Here is a 24,351-nt window from a genome sequence, read left to right on the forward strand (position 1 = left end):
TTTATTTTTCACCATATTTAGCATAAACGCGTTAGTTAAGAGCGACAGAACGCTTCGTATCATAAAATTCACGAGAGAAATAGCGAAATTGAAGATCGTTTTTCACTACTCGATGGAGTACTCGATGGCATTCACCATCGAGTACTCGACCGAGTAGTGAAGAACAATGGCGATTTTTTTTTATCAGTTATTGTGATTTCAACCCACATTCCTTGTTTATAACGTCAACGGGAGTATATTTGGATATTATATAACATGGGGTGTGATAATCGTTGAAAACGTGGCACATATCCTAAGTTTGAACATAAAAGTCCACACTATGTCTTATGAAGTAGATATTCTACACTTCAATCATTTACTCTAGTGCAATAGTAAAATACACTTAATATGATTATTTTTCACCATATTTAGCATAAACACGTTAGTTAAGAGCGACAGAACGCTTCGTATCATTAAAATTCACGAGAGAAATAGCGAAATTAAAGATCGTTCTTCACTACTCGATGGAGTACTCGATGGCATTCACCATCGAGTACTCGACCGAGTAGTGAAGAACAATGGTGATTTTTTTTTATCAATTATTGTGATTTCAGCCCACATTCCTTGTTTATAACGTCAACGGGAGTATATTTGGATATTATATAACATGGGGTGTGATAATCGTTGAAAACGTGGCACATATCCTAAGTTTGAACATAAAAGTCCACACTATGTCGTATGAACTAGATATTCTACACTTCAATCATTTACTCTAGTGCAATAGTAAAATACACTTAATATGTTTATTTTTCACCATATTTAGCATAAACACGTTAGTTAAGAGCGACGGAACGCTTCGTATCATTAAAATTCAGGAGAGAAATAGCGAAATTGAAGATCGTTCTTCACTACTCGATGGAGTACTCGATGGCGTTCACCATCGAGTACTCGACCGAGTAGTGAAGAACAATGGTGATTTTTTTATCAATTATTGTGATTTCAACCCACATTCCTTTTTTATAACATCAACGGGAGTATATTTGGATATTATATAACATGGGGTGTGATAATCGTTGAAAACGTGGCACATATCCTAAGTTTGAACATAAAAGTCCACACTATGTCTTATGAAGTAGATATTCTACACTTCAATCATTACTCTAGTGCAATAGTAAAATATACTTAATATGTTTATTTTTCACCATATTTAGCATAAACATGTTAGTTAAGAGCGACGGAACGCTTCGTATCATTAAACTTCACGAGAGAAATAGCGAAATTGAAGATCGTTCTTCACTACTCGATGGCGTTTACCATCGAGTACTCGACCGAGTAGTGAAGAACAATGGTGATTTTTTTATAAATTATTATGATTTCAACTCACATTCCTTGTTTATAACATCAACGGGAGTATATCTGGATATTATATAACATGGGGTGTGATAATCGTTGAAAACGTGGCACATATCCTAAGTTTGAACATAAAAGTCCACACTTTGTCTTATGAAGTAGATATTCTACATTTCAATCATTTACTCTAGTGCAATAGTAAAATACACTTAATATGATTATTTTTCACCATATTTAGCATAAACACGTTAGTTAAGAGCGACGGAACGCTTCGTATAATTAAAATGCACGAGAGAAATAGCGAAAATGAAGATCGTTCTTCACTACTCGATGGCGTTCACCATCGAGTACTCGACCGAGTAGTGAAGAACAATGGTGATTTTTTTATCAATTATAGTGATTTCAACCCACATTCCTTGTTTATAACGTCAATGGGAGTATATTTGGATATTATATAACATGGGGTGTGATAATCGTTGAAAACGTGGCACATATCCTAAGTTTGAACATAAAAGTCCACACTATGTCTTATGAAGTAGATATTCTACACTTCAATCATTTACTTTAGTGCAATAGTAAAATACACTTAATATGTTTATTTTTCACCATATTTAGTATAAACGCGTTAGTTAAGAGCGACAGAACGCTTCGTATCATTAAAATTCACGAGAGAAATAGCGAAATTGAAGATCGTTCTTCACTACTCGATGGAGTACTCGATGGCATTCACCATCGAGTACTCGACCGAGTAGTGAAAAACAATGGTGATTTTTTTTTATCAATTATTGTGATTTCAACCCACATTCCTATTTGATAACGTCAACGGGAGTATATTTGGATATTATATAACATAGGGTGTAATAATCGTTGAAAACGTGGCACATATCCTAAGTTTGAACATAAAAGTCCACACTATGTTTTATGAACTAGATATTCTACACTTCAATCATTTACTCTAGTGCAATAGTAAAATACACTTAATATGTTTATTTTTCACCATATTTAGCATAAACACGTTAGTTAAGAGCGACGGAACGCTTCGTATCATTAAAATTCAGGAGAGAAATAGCGAAATTGAAGATCGTTCTTCACTACTCGATAGAGTACTCGATGGCGTTCACCATCGAGTACTCGACCGAGTAGTAAGAACAATGGTGATTTTTTTATCAATTATTGTGATTTCAACCCACATTCCTTGTTTATAACATCAACGGGAGTATATTTGGATATTATATAACATGGGGTGTGATAATCGTTGAAAACGTGGCACATATCCTAAGTTTGAACATAAAAGTCCACACTATGTCTTATGAAGTAGATATTCTACACTTCAATCATTACTCTAGTGCAATAGTAAAATATACTTAATATGTTTATTTTTCACCATATTTAGCATAAACATGTTAGTTAAGAGCGACGGAACGCTTCGTATCATTAAACTTCACGAGAGAAATAGCGAAATTGAAGATCGTTCTTCACTACTCGATGGCGTTCACCATCGAGTACTCGACCGAGTAGTGAAGAACAATGGTGATTTTTTTATAAATTATTATGATTTCAACTCACATTCCTTGTTTATAACATCAACGGGAGTATATTTGGATATTATATAACATGGGGTGTGATAATCGTTGAAAACGTGGCACATATCCTAAGTTTGAACATAAAAGTCCACACTTTGTCTTATGAAGTAGATATTCTACATTTCAATCATTTACTCTAGTGCAATAGTAAAATACACTTAATATGATTATTTTTCACCATATTTAGCATAAACACGTTAGTTAAGAGCGACGGAACGCTTCGTATAATTAAAATGCACGAGAGAAATATCAAAAATGAAAATCGTTCTTCACTACTCGATGGCGTTCACCATCGAGTACTCGACCGAGTAGTGAAGAACAATGGTGATTTTTTTATCAATTATAGTGATTTCAACCCACATTCCTTGTTTATAACGTCAATGGGAGTATATTTGGATATTATATAACATGGGGTGTGATAATCGTTGAAAACGTGGCACATATCCTAAGTTTGAACATAAAAGTCCACACTATGTCTTATGAAGTAGATATTCTACACTTCAATCATTTACTTTAGTGCAATAGTAAAATACACTTAATATGTTTATTTTTCACCATATTTAGTATAAACGCGTTAGTTAAGAGCGACAGAACGCTTCGTATCATTAAAATTTATGAGAGAAATAGCGAAATTGAAGATCGTTCTTCACTACTCGATGGAGTACTCGATGGCATTCACCATCGAGTACTCGACCGAGTAGTGAAAAACAATGGTGATTTTTTTTTATCAATTATTGTGATTTCAACCCACATTCCTTGTTTATAACGTCAACGGGAGTATATTTGGATATTATATAACATGGGGTGTGATAATCGTTGAAAACGTGGCACATATCCTAAGTTTGAACATAAAAGTCCACACTATGTCTTATGAAGTAGATATTCTACACTTCAATCATTTACTCTAGTGCAATAGTAAAATACACTTAATATGTTTATTTTTCACCATATTTAGCATAAACGCGTTAGTTAAGAGCGACAGAACGCTTCGTATCATAAAATTCACGAGAGAAATAGCGAAATTGAAGATCGTTTTTCACTACTCGATGGAGTACTCGATGGCATTCACCATCGAGTACTCGACCGAGTAGTGAAGAACAATGGTGATTTTTTTTATCAATTATTGTGATTTCAACCCACATTCCTTGTTTATAACGTCAACGGGAGTATATTTGGATATTATATAACATGGGGTGTGATAATCGTTGAAAACGTGGCACATATCCTAAGTTTGAACATAAAAGTCCACACTATGTGTTATGAACTAGATATTCTACACTTCAATCATTTACTCTAGTGCAATAGTAAAATACACTTAATATGTTTATTTTTCACCATATTTAGCATAAACACGTTAGTTAAGAGCGACGGAACGCTTCGTATCATTAAAATTCAGGAGAGAAATAGCGAAATTGAAGATCGTTCTTCACTACTCGATGGAGTACTCGATGGCGTTCACCATCGAGTACTCGACCGAGTAGTGAAGAACAATGGTGACTTTTTTATCAATTATTGTGATTTCAACCCACATTCCTTGTTTATAACATCAACGGGAGTATATTTGGATATTATATAACATGGGGTGTGATAATCGTTGAAAACGTGGCACATATCCTAAGTTTGAACATAAAAGTCCACACTATGTCTTATGAAGTAGATATTCTACACTTCAATCATTTACTTTAGTGCAATAGTAAAATACACTTAATATGTTTATTTTTCACCATATTTAGTATAAACGCGTTAGTTAAGAGCGACAGAACGCTTCGTATCATTAAACTTCACGAGAGAAATAGCGAAATTGAAGATCGTTCTTCACTACTCGATGGCGTTCACCATCGAGTACTCGACCGAGTAGTGAAGAACAATGGTGATTTTTTTATCAATTATTATGATTTCAACTCACATTCCTTGTTTATAACATCAACGGGAGTATATTTGGATATTGTGTAACATGGGGTGTGATAATCGTTGAAAACGTGGCACATATCCTAAGTTTGAACATAAAAGTCCACACTTTGTCTTATGAAGTAGATATTCTACACTTCAATCATTTACTCTAGTGCAATAGTAAAATACACTTAATATGATTATTTTTCACCATATTTAGCATAAACACGTTAGTTAAGAGCGACGGAACGCTTCGTATAATTAAAATTCACGAGAGAAATAGCGAAATTGAAGATCGTTCTTCACTACTCGATGGCGTTCACCATCGAGTACTCAACCGAGTAGTGAAGAACAATGGTGATTTTTTTATCAATTATAGTGATTTCAACCCACATTCCTTGTTTATAACGTCAATGGGAGTATATTTGGATATTATATAACATGGGGTGTGATAATCGTTGAAAACGTGGCACATATCCTAAGTTTGAACATAAAAGTCCACACTATGTCTTATGAATTAGATATTCTACACTTCAATCATTTACTCTAGTGCAATAGTAAAATACACTTAATATGTTTATTTTTCACCATATTTAGCATAAACACGTTAGTTAAGAGCGACGGAACGCTTCGTATCATTAAAATTCAGGAGAAAAATAGCGAAATTGAAGATCGTTCTTCACTACTTGATGGAGTACTCGATGGCGTTCACCATCGAGTACTCGACCGAGTAGTGAAGAACAATGGTGACTTTTTTATCAATTATTGTGATTTCAACCCACATTCCTTGTTTATAACATCAACGGGAGTATATTTGGATATTATATAACATGGGGTGTGATAATCGTTGAAAACGTGGCACATATCCTAAGTTTGAACATAAAAGTCCACACTATGTCTTATGAAGTAGATATTCTACACTTCAATCATTTACTTTAGTGCAATAGTAAAATACACTTAATATGTTTATTTTTCACCATATTTAGTATAAACGCGTTAGTTAAGAGCGACAGAACGCTTCGTATAATTAAAATTCACGAGAGAAATAGCGAAATTGAAGATCGTTCTTCACTACTCGATGGAGTTCACCATCGAGTACTCGACCGAGTAGTGAAGAACAATGGTGATTTTTTTTATCAATTATTGTGATTTCAACCCACATTCCTTGTTTATAACGTCAACGGGAGTATATTTGGATATTATATAACATGGGGTGTGATAATCGTTGAAAACGTGGCACATATCCTAAGTTTGAACATAAAAGTCCACACTATGTCTTATGAACTAGATATTCTACACTTCAATCATTTACTCTAGTGCAATAGTAAAATACACTTAATATGTTTATTTTTCACCATATTTAGCATAAACACGTTAGTTAAGAGCGACGGAACGCTTCGTATCATTAAAATTCAGGAGAGAAATAGCGAAATTGAAGATCGTTCTTCACTACTCGATGGAGTACTCGATGGCGTTCACCATCGAGTACTCGACCGAGTAGTGAAGAACAATGGTGACTTTTTTATCAATTATTATGATTTCAACCCACATTCCTTGTTTATAACATCAACGGGAGTATATTTGGATATTATATAACATGGGGTGTGATAATCGTTGAAAACGTGGCACATATCCTAAGTTTGAACATAAAAGTCCACACTATGTCTTATGAAGTAGATATTCTACACTTCAATCATTTACTTTAGTGCAATAGTAAAATACACTTAATATGTTTATTTTTCACCATATTTAGTATAAACGCGTTAGTTAAGAGCGACAGAACGCTTCGTATCATTAAAATTCACGAGAGAAATAGCGAAATTGAAGATCGTTCTTCACTACTCGATGGAGTACTCGATGGCATTCACCATCGAGTACTCGACCGAGTAGTGAAGAACAATGGTGATTTTTTTTTATCAATTATTGTGATTTCAACCCACATTCCTTGTTTATAACGTCAACGGGAGTATATTTGGATATTATATAACATGGGGTGTAATAATCGTTGAAAACGTAGCACATATCCTAAGTTTGAACATAAAAGTCCACACTATGTTTTATGAACTAGATATTCTACACTTCAATCATTTACTCTAGTGCAATAGTAAAATACACTTAATATGTTTATTTTTCACCATATTTAGCATAAACACGTTAGTTAAGAGCGACGGAACGCTTCGTATCATTAAAATTCAGGAGAGAAATAGCGAAATTGAAGATCGTTCTTCACTACTCGATGGAGTACTCGATGGCGTTCACCATCGAGTACTCGACCGAGTAGTGAAGAACAATGGTGATTTTTTTTATCAATTATTGTGATTTCAACCCACATTCCTTGTTTATAACGTCAACGGGAGTATATATGGATATTATATAACATGGGGTGTGATAATCGTTGAAAACGTGGCACATATCCTAAGTTTGAACATAAAAGTCCACACTATGTCTTATGAAATAGATATTCTACACTTCAATCATTTACTCTAGTGCAATAGTAAAATGCACTTAATATGTTTATTTTTCACCATATTGAGCATAAACACGTTAGTTAAGAGCGACGGAACGCTTCGTATCATTAAAATTCACGAGAGAAATAGCGAAATTGAAGATCGTTCTTCACTACTCGATGGAGTTCACCATCGAGTACTCGACCGATTAGTGAAGAACAATGGTGATTTTTTTTATCAATTATTGTGATTTCAACCCACATTCCTTGTTTATAACGTCAACGTGAATATATTTGGATATTATATAACATGGGGTGTGATAATCGTTGAAAACGTGGCACATATCCTAAGTTTGAACATAAAAGTCCACACTATGTCTTATGAACTAGATATTCTACACTTCAATCATTTACTCTAGTGCAACAGTAAAATACACTTAATATGTTTATTTTTCACCATATTTAGCATAAACACGTTAGTTAAGAGCGACGGAACGCTTCGTATCATTAAAATTCAGGAGAGAAATAGCGAAATTGAAGATCGTTCTTCACTACTCGATGGAGTACTCGATGGCGTTCACCATCGAGTACTCGACCGAGTAGTGAAGAACAATGGTGACTTTTTTATCAATTATTGTGATTTCAAACCACATTCCTTGTTTATAACATCAACGGGAGTATATTTGGATATTATATAACATGGGGTGTGATAATCGTTGAAAACGTGGCACATATCCTAAGTTTGAACATAAAAGTCCACACTATGTCTTATGAAGTAGATATTCTACACTTCAATCATTTACTTTAGTGCAATAGTAAAATACACTTAATATGTTTATTTTTCACCATATTTAGTATAAACGCGTTAGTTAAGAGCGACAGAACGCTTCGTATCATTAAAATTCACGAGAGAAATAGCGAAATTGAAGATCGTTCTTCACTACTCGATGGAGTACTCGATGGCATTCACCATCGAGTACTCGACCGAGTAGTGAAGAACAATGGTGATTTTTTTTTATCAATTATTGTGATTTCAACCCACATTCCTTGTTTATAACGTCAACGGTAGTATATTTGGATATTATATAACATGGGGTGTAATAATCGTTGAAAACGTGGCACATATCCTAAGTTTGAACATAAAAGTCCACACTATGTTTTATGAACTAGATATTCTACACTTCAATCATTTACTCTAGTGCAATAGTAAAATACACTTAATATGTTTATTTTTCACCATATTTAGCATAAACACGTTAGTTAAGAGCGATGGAACGCTTCGTATCATTAAAATTCAGGAGAGAAATAGCGAAATTGAAGATCGTTCTTCACTACTCGATGGAGTACTCGATGGCGTTCACCATCGAGTACTCGACCGAGTAGTGAAGAACAATGGTGATTTTTTTTATCAATTATTGTGATTTCAACCCACATTCCTTGTTTATAACGTCAACGGGAGTATATATGGATATTATATAACATGGGGTGTGATAATCGTTGAAAACGTGGCACATATCCTAAGTTTGAACATAAAAGTCCACACTATGTCTTATGAAATAGATATTCTACACTTCAATCATTTACTCTAGTGCAATAGTAAAATGCACTTAATATGTTTATTTTTCACCATATTTAGCATAAACGCGTTAGTTAAGAGCGACAGAACGCTTCGTATCATTAAAATTCGCGAGAGAAATAGCGAAATTGAAGATCGTTCTTCAGTACTCGATGGAGTACTCGATGGCGTTCACCATCGAGTACTCGACCGAGTAGTGAAGAACAATGGTGACTTTTTTATCAATTATTGTGATTTCAACCCACATTCCTTGTTTATAACATCAACGGGAGTATATTTGGATATTATATAACATGGGGTGTGATAATCGTTGAAAACGTGGCACATATCCTAAGTTTGAACATAAAAGTCCACACTATGTCTTATGAAGTAGATATTCTACACTTCAATCATTTACTTTAGTGCAATAGTAAAATACACTTAATATATTTATTTTTCACCATATTTAGTATAAACGCGTTAGTTAAGAGCGACAGAACACTTCGTATCATTAAAATTCACGAGAGAAATAGCGAAATTGAAGATCGTTCTTCACTACTCGATGGCATTCACCATCGAGTACTCGACCGAGTAGTGAAGAACAATGGTGATTTTTTTTTATCAATTATTGTGATTTCAACCCACATTCTTTGTTTATAACGTCAACGGGAGTATATTTGGATATTATATAACATGGGGTGTGATAATCGTTGAAAACGTGGCACATATCCTAAGTTTGAACATAAAAGTCCACACTATGTCTTATGAAGTAGATATTCTACACTTCAATCATTTACTCTAGTGCAATAGTAAAATATACTTCATATGTTTATTTTTCACCATATTTGGCATAAACATGTTAGTTAAGAGCGACGGAACGCTTCGTATCATTAAACTTCACGAGAGAAATAGCGAAATTGAAGATCGTTCTTCACTACTCGATGGCGTTCACCATCGAGTACTCGACCGATTAGTGAAGAACAATGGTGATTTTTTTATCAATTATTATGATTTCAACTCACATTCCTTGTTTATAACGTCAACGGGAGTATATTTGGATATTGTATAACATGGGGTGTGATAATCGTTGAAAACGTGGCACATATCCTAAGTTTGAACATAAAAGTCCACACTTTGTCTTATGAAGTAGATATTCTACACTTCAATCATTTACTCTAGTGCAATAGTAAAATACACTTAATATGATTATTTTTCACCATATTTAGCATAAACACGTTAGTTAAGAGCGACGGAACGCTTCGTATAATTAAAATTCACGAGAGAAATAGCGAAATTGAAGATCGTTCTTCACTACTCGATGGCGTTCACCATCGAGTACTCAACCGAGTAGTGAAGAACAATGGTGATTTTTTTATCAATTATAGTGATTTCAACCCACATTCCTTGTTTATAACGTCAATGGGAGTATATTTGGATATTATATAACATGGGGTGTGATAATCGTTGAAAACGTGGCACATATCCTAAGTTTGAACATAAAAGTCCACACTATGTCTTATGAAGTAGATATTCTACACTTCAATCATTTACTCTAGTGCAATAGTAAAATACATTTAATAGATTATTTTTCACCATATTGAGCATAAACACGTTAGTTAAGAGCGACGGAACGCTTCGTATCATTAAAATTCACTAGAGAAATAGCGAAATTGAAGATTGTTCTTCACTACTCGATGGAGTACTCGATGGCGTTCACCATCGAGTACTCGACCGCGTAGTGAAGAACAATGGTGATTTTTTTATCAATTATTGTGATTTCAACCCACATTCCTTGTTTATAACGTCAACGAGAGTATATTTGGATATTATATAACATGGGGTGTGCTAATCGTTGAAAACGTGGCACATATCCTAAGTTTGAACATAAAAGTCCACACTATGTCATATGAAGTAGATTTTTTCAATATATCATCAAGAAAGAGATTTTTTACGTACCTTTGTAAATTCTTACGAGAATAGTGCACTAAGAGGGAGTATTTGCTTCTATTTTATACAAATTTGAACGATTTCTTGAGGAAAAACGAAAGAGCTTTTTCATCGTTTTCTTTCTTCCTTCTTTGCATGAATTTCGAGTATGTCTCCAACAACTCTCTTCAACAACTCTCTTCCAAGAAATTAAGTAAAAGGTGGCTTCATTTATATTACATTCACTCAATCAAGTATGTATCTGAAAAGTAATTTGTTCCCTACAAAAGATATAGCTTCATATAGCTATTTTCATAGATGGACATTAATGGTGGTTCATGGGTTGGTGGAGAGAGAGAGAGAGAGAGAGCAGAAGAGAGAGAGACCCGAGATAGAGAGAGATGTGGACGACGGCGATCGGTGGCGCGACTGCTGCTGCTGGCGACGGCGCGGACGGCGGCGATCGGTGGCGCCGACTGCTGCTGGCGGCGACGCGGACGGCTGTTCGGTGGCTGCTGCTTCGCCGCGACTGCTGCTGGACGGCGACGTGGTTGCTGCGGCTGTGGCTGACGGCGACTGGCGTGGACGCCGGCAATGACTTGGAGGCTGGGCGGCGACGTGAAATTCCAAACGTCAACTTTCTTTTGTTTTTTTAAAAAAATCCCAACCCTATATATGTTGCAGACGTGCATGAATTAGAATGATAGAAATTGTTGATTTTCTATTGTTTTATTTATATATAAAGTTTAAATAAAAATATAATATAAGTATGAAATAAAAGTATTGAAAAGTCAAAGAGCATTCTAGTCTTTTAAGTTAAAAAGGGTTGTTTAACTTATGTTTCATAAGGAAAGGCTATATAACTTATGTTTTTATGAAAAATGGCTAAAAGTGATAATTCCCACTTTTATTTTTATTTTAAATCTTTCCTTAAAATCATTAAATTTAATTCATAAAAAAATATTCAATATGCATTTTAAATTAAAGATCATAACAAGATCAAGTAAAAAAAAGATCTTAGAGCACTCCCAGCAGATCACCTAAATCTATCACTAACTCTAAATTTAGGCTAAAACAATTGAAAATGAGATAAAAAATGCATCCAGCAGATCCCCTAAATTGGATGGGGCCCACAAAAAAAATTACACCTACCTAAATTCAATCTTAAATTTACACCCACCCTAAATTTATTTTAAGCTTATAATTAGTAGGGCCCACACATAATTATTGTTTTTATGTAGAAAATAGGAGATCTGATGTATGCATTTATAAAATCGAGATCCTAAAATTAAATAGGGAAGCTATAGGGAGGAATATAGGAGCATAATTATGGGATTTCTGCTGGGAGTGCTCTTAACATCTTTAATTTAGTGTGAAAAATATTATAAATACTTTTACAATAAATAAGTTATAATTATTTAAAATTTTAAAATAAAATTTTCTTCTATTCCTCTCTCCTATCTTCTTAAAGTTGGAGTACGTTACTTTTTCTTTGATTTTTTTTCTATATTTATTTTATTTTATTTTCTACTCTTTTGGTAAAAATATGTTTTTGTATTTTTTATTTATAAATAGATTTTAATGCAATTAAGGAGAAAAAAAATATTTGTTAAAAATAAACTTTTAAAAACTATAATTTTGATTTTAATACATTTAAGGAGAAGTAAAATATATTGTTTAAATTATATTTAATTTTTATATGTAATTACTAAAAAATAGTATCAATTGATTTTATAATTTTCATGCATCGCACGAGTTTGGTAGTGGTGGGTGTACTAGTTAGTAATAAAAGGAACAAGAATGTAGACATCTAGCAGAAAACAATGAGCCTGAAAGCAAAGATGAATGATCTAACAAAAGATGGATGGGAAAAGTAAGTTGCATATATGTCTTAATCACATATATATTCAATTACAAACCATAATACAAGAAACATAAAGCACATGATCTTTGGAGAAACAAGCTTATTTATTTTATCATTGCAATGCTAGCGCACCTCAGCTCAAAATCATGGCATGCTTGCTCCAATATATCCTTTCCAAGGAGAATGCAAATGTGTATTCATTCCTAGAATGCAATCCGCCTCTTCCTCTTAACTATTTCCTAATTCCCTGTTCAAGTAATCCACAAACATCCTCTTTGCACTATCAGCATCTGACGGTGGTGGCGGACCACTCAAGCTCGACTGCCCTGTTAATTTTATGAAAGTTCGTCTGAGCCTACGCAGCTCAGGGAGGCCAACATGCCTTGAAATATCAACACTAGGTAAGCCCGGTCCAAGAGTCACGCCATTGAGGGGACCTCCCACTGCACGGGACTGTGCTTCCACGATCATGTTCATTACCTCAAGTGTTGCTCTATCTAACTCGTAGAGAGAATTCGCCTCTGTTAGCCGTGCACCCTGTGTTGCAATAGTGGGCTGCAACACTTTAACATCCTTGGTTTTCGAGTCTACTCTTTTTGTCAGGTATGTCACAGCATCCACTATGGCAGCAGACGATATTTCAATCCCATCTCGGGAGGGCCATAGATCAAACAACGGTGAATCCCAACGGTTTCTGCTGTCCGGCCTCTCAAACCTTCGAACCAGATCTTCAAATATTTTATCATCATAATTCGCCTCTGATTTCTCCCTCCGTTCTTCATTCCATTTCCGACAGTATGTCTCTTCAATATCACAATGCACGACACAATATCTTGTACCAGCTGCCCGAGCCAGACACCATAGCTCGTATCTGTACCCCTTTATGCTGTTCAAAGAATCCACTATAATAATATTGTCTCTAGACAGCGACCTATCAACTTCGGATCTCAATACTCCCCTTAAATTCTTTTCTGATGGCATGTTAGCATAGCCTTCGTTCCGTGTAAGGTGAAATGAAGATTCGTCAACGATCCGAACTGATGGCTTAGATTCTGTTTCTTGAAGGGCTTCAACCAGGCAGGCCGCGGCTGTTGACTTCCCACTGCAAGGCTGACCACAAATAACAACTAGAGCCATCTGCAAGACTTGTTTTTGTGAGCTTTATAGCCTTTATTCATTACTTCCATATGAAGAACTCTCAAGGAAAAAATAGTGCAATTTATACAATAAAACACTTGCCACCAAAACCACTACTAAGACTATTTTTTTTAACACTAAATTATGAACTCAACATTGTGAGATACACAGATCAGTTCCATTTTCAAACCTAGCCAGACAGTAGTCCTTCCCTTGTCAATTGGTCGTTTTTTTCCCACATCTATTGTTAAAAACGAACATACTATCCATCGAATTCTCACCACACGTAAACTAAGGGCATTTTGATTTGGCATTATCAAAATCCTAGTTCCTAACGCCTTGGATTTGAATCCCATTACAAATCACTGTATCATCTTTTGTTTCCCTAACATCCCTATTGTTGGACAACATTAAAAAATACAGACCGTTCTTTATTAATAATGTTCAAACACAGTTTCAAACAGAGGAATTGAATTGAACTGGAGTAGCCTTCCTTCTCCAAATAAGAATGTGGAAATCAAATAGAACAGATTAATAACAAACTTTTTCATCAAACTGAAACCCCAGCTGAAGTTACATATACTACAGTCTGCAAATCCTAGGATAAGAAAATCCTATAGCGTAGAAAGCTCTTCAATCAAGTCCGCATGATTCGAAATAACTAGGTTTTCTACATATATCAAAGTTAATTCAACACATGATATTTCGAATCAGTGCCACTACAACCAAACACAGATATATACCAACACAACAAATACTGATTCTCATTCTCTCGCCAACATCTTCTTGGCATCTAAACCAGCTAATTTTACGCAATATACATCGATTAATCCAAGACTACTAACCAAACAAGATCACAAAAAAGAAGGGAAAACTAGAATGAACTGTTGGGCAAATCTAGGGGTGGTAATCAGTTCGGTTACGGGTTAACCGAAGCGAATTTTCGGTTAACGGTAACTGAAGACACCTGAAATCGATAACTGCTAACCGAACCAGTTAGCGGTTAACCGGTTTGCAGTCACAAAAGAATTGAAGTGCAAACAATTCAAGTATATTTTTTCCCCAATAATTCGACAGACTGTAGTCATATGAGAGAAGCAGCCATTTCCAATTAATCACAATAATTTGCCTTCATAAAACAAAACTACAACATTATATAATGCTCAAACATCTTAATATCTTATATATATATTATCTAAAACATCTCCAGTGGGAATCGTGGGATATGTAACGCTCAAACAAAAAACTAAAACAAATTAAAAAACATAAACTTTGACATTTCACAAGCTTTACAAAGGGAAGTTCTAAAGTTGAGCATGATACCGTACAAGGGGAAAAACAACATAACATATAGATTATGTAGCGCTTTGAGAGATGAAAACTACTAAACAAGAGACACAAATACTGAAGAAGAAAGCTGTACCTTTATGAGCAGAAAAGCAATAAGCAAGTTCGAAGATGGGGACGCCGCGTGGGTCGCGGCGACGTCGGGTGGAGGCGCAACGAAGGGAGCTGCCGGCTGGAGGCTAGGGCTCAGACCGGCGGCGGTCTCATCGTCGTTGCTTGGAAACAGAGGGAGTCCGGAGGGTTGAGAATTTGATGGTGACAGTGGCTTGTTGCTGCTGTGCACCGGAGATTCAGAGGAAGAGAGAGTAGAGACGAGGGAGAGGAGAGTCAGGGGGCGGCGGCGTGTCCGGCGGTGGCTGCCGTCGTCTGCCGGAAGAGAGAAGGAGGAAGAGGGAGGCTGGGCGGCGCAGCTGCTGGGTGCGTGTGTTTGTGTGTATGGGTGTGTTGAAGAAGGGTGATAAATGGGTTAGGTTTGGGCTTTGAGAAGTTGGGCTGATTTTTTGTTTATTTTATTGTGTTGTGTTTTGTTTAGAGAAGATGGGCCTATTTTCAATTGAAACTCTTGGGCCCGCTTTTTTTCAATTGAGGCTGATCTATATTTTAAATATGGGCTGTGATTTTTTTTTTAAAGCTGGCCCTTTTAATTGGGCTGCCCTATTTTAATTAATTGGACTATTAATCAGTTTAATTAATTTATTTAATGAATGATTTGCATAATAATATTATATTATTATTATGTGCATATTTTAAGTAATTACTTATCACATGTTTAAAGCATGACATGTATTGCATTTGCATTTTGCAATAAAAGCATTTATGATTTAATTGGTTTTATTTATAATCCATTTATAAAAGAAAATCGAATAAGGATATTGTTGGTGTCCTTAACTCAAGAATTTTAGTTTTCAAGTATTTATTCATTAAATTTTGAAAACTCGGCGTGACGAATCAAGTATGTTTAGTACATCCACTAAGAAGTAAGATTAGCTTTACCAGACCTATTAAGAATAGAATTTCTTGTAGGCTTTGTGGACCAAGGGGATTAGTGCTGCTTTTCCGAGATGAATTTATGTGATTATGATCTTCAGGCTTTGCCTAACCAGGCGGGCTTATTTTTCAAATGTATAAAGTATGATTGAGTTATTAAGCTCTAAATATTTCAATGAAATGCAAACTGTTTATTAAATGATATGCAAACTGTTTATCCAATAAAATATTTATGTGCACTCTGCTCTGTTTAAGGCTCGCAAAGTTAATCAATTGAGGTTCTCTTATGACCTAACATTTGTCTGAGAATCGTGTACACATGCTAGCTGACCTAGTGGGTTGATCTCCATCGGGCACTGGCCAGAGGCGTTATAAGGGTGCTCGACGGGATGTGTTCCGGAGCATGTATCATGTAAGGCCTGCCTGGGTAGCGTCCTGAGGTCAATTCAACTTGTCTGAGTTACGTCCTCAGGGCAACTGCAATGGGAGAAATGGATCCGTCGGTGGCTAAAAAGTCCGGGATCACAGCGAGTAACGGAAAGGGAGTGTGACATGTGCGCACAAATGAAAAATATTTTAACATGCTTAGTGTTGTAAATATATCTTCTAGATATATCTTATGTGTGTTGACCAAGAAACCTAGAGGGAGAATAACACTTGACATCTTCAAGCCACCAGAGTTGACTATCCTCCGTTCACACCGGACGTGTGTGAACGTTCACACCGGACGTTCACACTTGGTTTAACACCTATAAATATGGGTGTGTTGTGAACTTCATAATAACGATATTCGTATTCTCTACTATATTCTCTCGCTTCTCTCTAGTTTATAACACGTTATCAGCACGATAGTTCTAGTCCTCTCATCTTCCTTCGATCGTAAAAGGATTGGAGGTATGCCCTAGGAAAGAATTGTGTCTTTCCAATAAGGTACGACTAATTTTCTTTTCATCTGAATTTCAATCCGTATAATTTTAGTAATCATCTAAATCCAGACGAAAGAAACTTTGAAGTATTAGAATATTATACTGTTTAATATGTTTATATCAATAAATTGGCTTGGAAATAACCAGAAAACGGAATCATGGTAACATATATGCTTTGCATAAAAGAGATTGTTATTGAAATTTGTACAAATTCCCCTTATATTTGTGGTTTGATGCAAATATGTTATATTTGTTTATTACGAATGATATAATTTTCGTTATTCTTGAAGAAATACAAATAATCCTAAAAGTTATATTTTGATGCTATTAAAATAGCATTTGTTTGAGCATATTAAATTAGTGATGCATTTCGAATGATATTGATCTTAATCATTCCACCAAACAAAAGTGAATTTTGATTGGAATTTGGAGGATATAAAGTAAATTTTTGATCTGTACTTAGACGAAATATGTCATTTTATGTAAACTTGTATTTGATGTGGTATAAAAAGTCAATGTGAAATAGTAGATTTTAGAATAATAATAAAGAAAAATATGAAAAGTTCACGCAAAATAGAAGACTATTTTGATAATTGGAGATTCGCCCGATTATGTTAAAAAGATATGATGCCAATAGATTTAATCTCAATATTTTTGTGCACCCTTTCGGTGAGATGACAAACATATATAATTGAGTTTTAATTTATTTTGTTTGTTAAGAGTGCAATATTTGATTGGATCTTATTCTACAAAATCTTGAATATGATTTACTACTACGTGGCAATTCTTGTTTCGTATTATTCAATGTTCTACTACTTGAATCACTATTGATATTATCATGTATTGGGAAATTTTTTAATTCATAGTGGATATATACTTTGTATATTATATATATACAACGTATTTTTTTTAAATAATCTTGAAAAACTCATTGATGCTATTCAAATAGCACAAGTAGTATTCCTGAAGAATATTACATTCAAGATCTTAAATTGATGCTATTAAAGTAGCACAAGTAATATTCCTGAAGAATATTACATGCTCTAAGAGCAAGTAAATTAAATATTTGGATAACATATCCTTGAATCTTTATCTATTTGATTCATATTGTTGCTCCCGATGTAGCACAATCAATATTCCATGAAGGATATTACATACTCTTCAAGAGCAATCCATATTATATGCTTTTGAAAATTAGACCTTGAAGGTCAAACGGCCCTAAAGGCCGAATGGTTGTACTCTTTTTCCCTTACTAAGTTTTTTCCTACGAGGTTTTCTTAGTTAAGGTTTTTAATGAGGCAACTAGTGTAATATATGAGTAAATATATATGTCTTGTACTATTTTCCTCTACCAAATTTTTCCCATGGGGTTTTTACGGAGAGGTTTTTAACAAGGCATGAATATATATATATATATATATATATATATATATATATATATATATATATATATTAATATCATATGAAATCTTGTGATATTTGTCTTGGTAAATAAATACACATATTATTCTTCAAAAGAAGAAGTATTTCCTTAAGTTGACATTAGATGAGAATAATGTTAACATAATATCAGGTGCATCAAAAATCATTGAAGGCTCCGGAAGAGCTTGTATCATTTTGCCAAATGATACTAAATTAGATATTGAAAATGCCCTGCACTTTAGTAAGTAACTTACTAAGTTTCAAGGATATCCGAAATAATGGATACCACATCGAGACAATTATGTGAAAGGTAGAAATGAATATCTTTGCATAAATTCTTTTGTTTCAGGCTATAAGCTGACAAAAGAAAAATTAGCAACACTACCTTCTGGAATGTATTACACATTCATAAAAGCAATTGAGACAAACCATTTCATGAACGTAAAGTTCAATGATACAAAAAGCTTTAAGCTTTGTCATGATAGGTTTGGACATCCTGGAGCGACTATGATGCGCCGAATAATCAATAATTCATATGGGCACAACATAAAGAATCAAAAGGTTCTTTCTACAAATGAATTCTCATGTGATGCTTGTGCGCAAGGCAAGTTAGTCATTAGACCTTCATATACGAAGGATAATACTGAATCTCCATATTTCTTAGAAAGAATTGAAGGAGACATTTATGAACCTATACATCCACCTTGTGGACCTTTTCGATAATTTATGGTATTAATTAATGCCTTTTATAGATGGTCCCATGTATGCTTGCTTTCTACTAGAAATGCAACATTTGCTAGACTACTTGCTCAAATCATAAAATTAAGAGCTCAATTCCCAGACAATTCAATTAAAAGAATTCGTCTTGATAATGCTGGTGAGTTTACATCTCAAGCATTTGATAACTATTGTATGGCTATTGGAATTGAGATTGAACATCCAGTAGCTCATGTCCATACTCAAAATGGTTTAGCGGAATCATTTATTAAACGTCTTCAAATTATTGCTAGACCATTACTTATGAAATCAAAACTACCAACTACTGTTTGGGGTCATGCCATATTACATGCTGCAACATTAGTTCGACTAAGGCCATCAGCAAATCATGAATACTCCCCAATGCAAATTATATTTGGCCGAGAACCTGATGTTCTCACTTACGAACTTTTGGTTGCGCGGTTCAAGTCACAATTGCACTCCCACAACGTACAAAAATGGGTCCCCAACGAAGACTTGGGATATATGTTGGATTTGATTCACCATCGATTATAAGGTATCTAGAACCTTTAACTGGTGATTTATTTACTGCACGTTTTGCAGATTGTCATTTAGATGAAATGACATTTCCAACATTAGGAGGAATAAATCTACATCCAGAAAAGCACAAGGAAATCTCTTGAAATGAGAAAAACTTATCACATTTTGATTCTAGAACAAATCAATGTGAACAAGAAAATGAAAAGATCATTCATTTGCAAAATATTGCAAATCAAATTCCTGATGCTTTTGTAGATACAAGAAAAGTGACACAATCTCACATACATGCTGCAAATACTCTAGCTAAAATTGATATCCCTGAAGGACAAATAGCTTTGGCAGCAAATGAGTCCAAAATTCGTCAAAAACGTGGTCGACCAGTTGGTTCCAAAGATTCTATGCCTAGAAAAAAGAAAGGGGCAAGATATAAACCAAACAATGACGAAAACGACTAATCAATCAAATGAAAGTGATGTAATTCCTAAAGAATTACAAGTATCTGAAAATCATGAGATCTCAATAAATTATTTACATCAGATACTAGAGAGAGAAAATATCATTGTTGATGATATATTTGCCTTTCATATAGCTCTTGAAGTTTTAAATATCAGGATCCTGAACATACATCTGTTGCTAAATGCAAACAGAGACTTGATTGGCCAAAGTGAAAAGAAGCTATAGAAAGGGAATTAAATTCCTGTGATAACCGGAAAGTATTTGGGCCTATAGCCTTAACTCCGGAATCTAAAATCCCTGTTGGATATAGATGGATTTTTGTTAGAAAGAGAAACGAGAAAAATGAAGTTACGAGATATAGAGCAAGACTCGTAACACAAGGTTTCTCACAAAAACCAGGAATTGATTATGAGGAAACATACTCTCCAGTAATGGACGCTATTACTTTTAGATTTTTGATTAGTCTGGCTGTGTCACAAAGGCTTGATATGCGCCTTATGGATGTAGTGACTGCTTATCTATATGGGTCATTAGATACTGACATATATATGAAAATTCCTGAAGGATTTAAAATGCCTGAAGGATTTCAGTCACAACCCAAAAGCATGTATTTAATTAAACTGCAAAAATCGTTGTATGGGTTGAAACAGTCTGGTCGTATGTGGAACAATAGACTGAGCGAGTATCTTTTGAAAGAAGGATACAAGAATGATGATATCTGCCCTTGTGTTTTCATTAAGAAAACCGAAAGTGGATTTGCAATCATAGCAGTTTATGTTGATGATTTAAATTTAATTGGGACTCCTGAAGAGCTCAATAAAACTGCTGAATATTTGAAGAAAGAATTTGAGATGAAAGATTTGGGAAAGACAAAGTTTTGTCTTGGTTTGCAAATGGAACGTATCCGTGGAGGTACGTTTATCCATCAATCCACATATACAGAAAAAGTGTTAAAACGCTTCTATATGGATAATGCACATCCATTAGCATCACCAATGGTCGTTAGATCTCTTGATACTAAGAAAGATCCATTTCGACCAATTGAAGAGGGTGAAACGATACATGGTCCTGAAGTACCATATCTAAGTGCAATTGGAGCATTGACTTATCTGGCTAATAATACTAGACCAGATATAGCTTTTTCTGTTAATCTTCTAGCAAGATTTAGCTCTGCACCCACTTTGAGACATTGGAATGGTGTTAAGCACATTCTACGTTATCTAAAGGGTACCATTGACCTTGGATTATATTATCAAGAAAATTCTGATAATACTCTAGTGGGGTATTCGGATGCAGGATTTTTATCCGATCCACATGAAGCTAAGTCACAAACTGGATATATTTTCACATGTGGTGGAACTGCTATATCATGGAAGTCTGTGAAACAAACCTTGACTGCAACATCCTCAAATCATTCTGAAATCATTGCAATCCACGAAACAAGTCGAGAATGTGTATGGTTGAGAAATGTGACGAGTCATATCCAAGAGTCGTGCGGGTTAGCTTCATCAAAGGCCAAACCAACTGTTTTATATGAAGACAATGCTGATTGCATCGCGAAACTCAAGGAAGGATACATCAAAGGAGATAGGACGAAGCATATTTTTCCAAAGCTCTTCTACACACACGACCTTCAAAAGGGTTACGATATCGACGTGCAACAAATTCGCTCAAGTGAAAATCTGGCGGACTTATTCACCAAGGCATTACCAACATCGACATTCAGAAAGTTGGTACACGAGATCGGCATACGTCGACTCAAAGATATTCAATGATCTCAAATTCAGGGGAAGCAGTTGTACTCTTTTTCCTTCGACTAGGTTTTGTCCCATTGGGTTTTCCTAGCAAGGTTTTAATGAGGCAACATTTTTTAGGGATTGGTCAATCAAGGGGAAGTGTTGTAAATATATCTTCTAGATATATCTTATGTGTGTTGACCAAGAAACCTTTTAAGACTTCCGCTATAGCAGTAAATAATGTCTTGTCTTTTGTTTTCTCAACTTAAGACTTTCATATCAGATTTAGAATGATTTCTCTGATTGAGCCTAAACACTTAACTCTTAGTTTTATGCTAATGAATACAGGTTATCAGAAGTATGAAACAAAACTTGTGATCCAAATGGGCCTAGCCCGACTTGTTACCTTCTATTCGGTTTCAACAAGGATTTTTCCTTGTGTTATTTCATGATTTAGTTTCTCCTCGATTGTATTTATTCATTCAAGAATTGGGGTGAGACAGTGTTGCTCTATCTAACTCGTAGAGAGAATTCGCCTCTGTTAGCCGTGCACCCTGTGTTGCCATAGTGGGCTGCAACACTTTAACATCCTTGGTTTTCGAGTCTACTCTTTTTGTCAGGTATGTCACAGCATCCACTATGGCAGCATACGATATTTCAATCCCATCTCGGGAGGGCCGTAGCTCAAACAACGGTGAATCCCAACGGTTTCTGTTGTCCGGCCTCTCAAACCTTCTAACCAGATCTTCAAATATTTTATCATCATAATTCGCCTCTGATTTCTCCCTCCGTTCTTCATTCCATTTCCGATAGTATGTCTCTTCAATATCACAATGCACGACACAATATCTTGTACCAGCTGCCCGAGCCAGACACCATAGCTCGTATTTGTACCCCTTTATGCTGTTCAAAGAATCCACTATAATAATATTGTCTCTAGACAACGACCTATCAACTTCGGATCTCAATACTCCCCTTAAATTCTTTTCTGATGGCATGTTAGCATAGTCTTCGTTCCGTGTAAGGTGAAATGAAGATTCATCAACAATCCGAGCTGATGGCTTAGATTCTGTTTCTTGAAGGGCTTCAACCAAGCAGGCCGCGGCTGTGACTTCCCACTGCAAGGCTGACCACAAATAACAACTAGAGCCATCTACAAGACTTGTTTTTGTGAGCTTTATAGCCTTTATTCATTACTTCCATATGAAGAACTCTCAAGGAAAAAATAGTGCAATTTATACAATAAAACACTTGCCACCAAAACCACTACTAAGACTATTTTTGAACACTAAATTATTGCAGACTAAATTATGAACTCAACATTGTGAGATACACAGATCAGTTCCATTTTCAAACCTAGCCAGACTGTAGTCCTTCCCTTGTCAATTGGTCGTTTTTCCTACATCTATTGTTAAAAACGAACATACTATCCATCGAATTCTCACCACACGTAAACTAAGGGGTATTTGGATTTGGCATTATCAAAATCCTAGTTCCTAACGCCTTGGATTTGAATCCCATTACAAATCACTGTATCATCATTTGTTTCCCTAACATCCCTATTGTTGGACAACATTAAAAAATACAGACCATTCTTTATTAATAATGTTCAAACACAGTTTCAAACAGAGGAATTGAGCTGAACTGGAGTAGCCTTCCTTCTCCAAATAAGAATGTGGAAATCAAACAGAACAGATTAATAGCAAACTTCTTCATCAAACTGAAACCCCAGCTGAAGTTACATATACTGCAGTCTGCAAATCCTAGGATAAGAAAATCCTATAGCGTAGAAAGCTCTTCAATCAAGTCCGCATGATTCGAAATAACTAGGTTTTCTACATATATCAAAGTTAATTCAACACATGATATTTCGAATCAGTGCCACTACAACCAAACACAGATATATACCAATACAACAAATACTGATTCTCAGTCTCTCGCCAACATCTTCTTGGCATCTAAACCAGCTAATTTTACGCAATATACATCGATTAATCCAAGACTACTAACCAAACAAGATCACAAAAAAGAAGGGAAAACTAGAATGAACTGTTGGGCAAATCTAGGGATGGTAATCAGTGATGAAGGCATGGATTTGATGAAGGCACACTCGTGATAATGTTCTATAATGTCTGCGGGGAGCGTACACGGATGCACATGGATACAGCTGCAGGTGGCTCTCTACTCCAGAAAAGCAGTTCTGAAGCATGGAGCATTATGGATAGTATGGCTTCTACGAGCTATCAATGGCCATCAGAGAGAATACAATTGAAAAAAGTTGCAGCTGCTTCCAGTTCTGATCCTATGGCAGCGATGGTTACTCAGCAGGCAGCGTTTGCTACGCAGCTGGCAGAGCTGACTACTAAGATCAGTGAGTTGAATCGAGGTCAGCCAGTAATGTATGGCAGAGGTCAGCAATATCAGCAGGGCCAGCAGCAGTTCCAGCCAGGAGGACGCCCGCAACCGAATCTTTCTTATGGCAACCCAAAC

General features: G+C 35.3%; 2 protein-coding genes across 2 annotated transcripts; both read right to left on the bottom strand.

Moving 5' to 3' along the window:
* Positions 1–12,590: 12,590 nt before the first annotated feature.
* Positions 12,591–15,520, bottom strand: LOC131018650 (protein KTI12 homolog). Its single transcript, XM_057947368.1, has 2 exons — positions 15,154–15,520; positions 12,591–13,730 (listed from the first exon to the last, which is right to left on the bottom strand). The coding sequence occupies exon 2, from the start codon at positions 13,728–13,730 to the stop codon at positions 12,822–12,824; it is 909 nt and encodes a 302-aa protein (XP_057803351.1). The 5' UTR covers positions 15,154–15,520; the 3' UTR covers positions 12,591–12,821.
* Positions 15,521–22,343: 6,823 nt separating this feature from the next.
* Positions 22,344–23,812, bottom strand: LOC131005838 (protein KTI12 homolog). Its single transcript, XM_057932942.1, is given in 2 exon segments — positions 22,344–22,972; positions 22,975–23,812. Coding segments are annotated over 2 exon segments (669 nt in total). The 5' UTR covers positions 23,015–23,812.
* Between the last annotated feature and the right edge of the window lie 539 nt (positions 23,813–24,351).

This window comes from Salvia miltiorrhiza, chromosome 1 (genome assembly GCF_028751815.1).
Source record: "Salvia miltiorrhiza cultivar Shanhuang (shh) chromosome 1, IMPLAD_Smil_shh, whole genome shotgun sequence".
Taxonomy (NCBI): Eukaryota; Viridiplantae; Streptophyta; class Magnoliopsida; order Lamiales; family Lamiaceae; genus Salvia; species Salvia miltiorrhiza.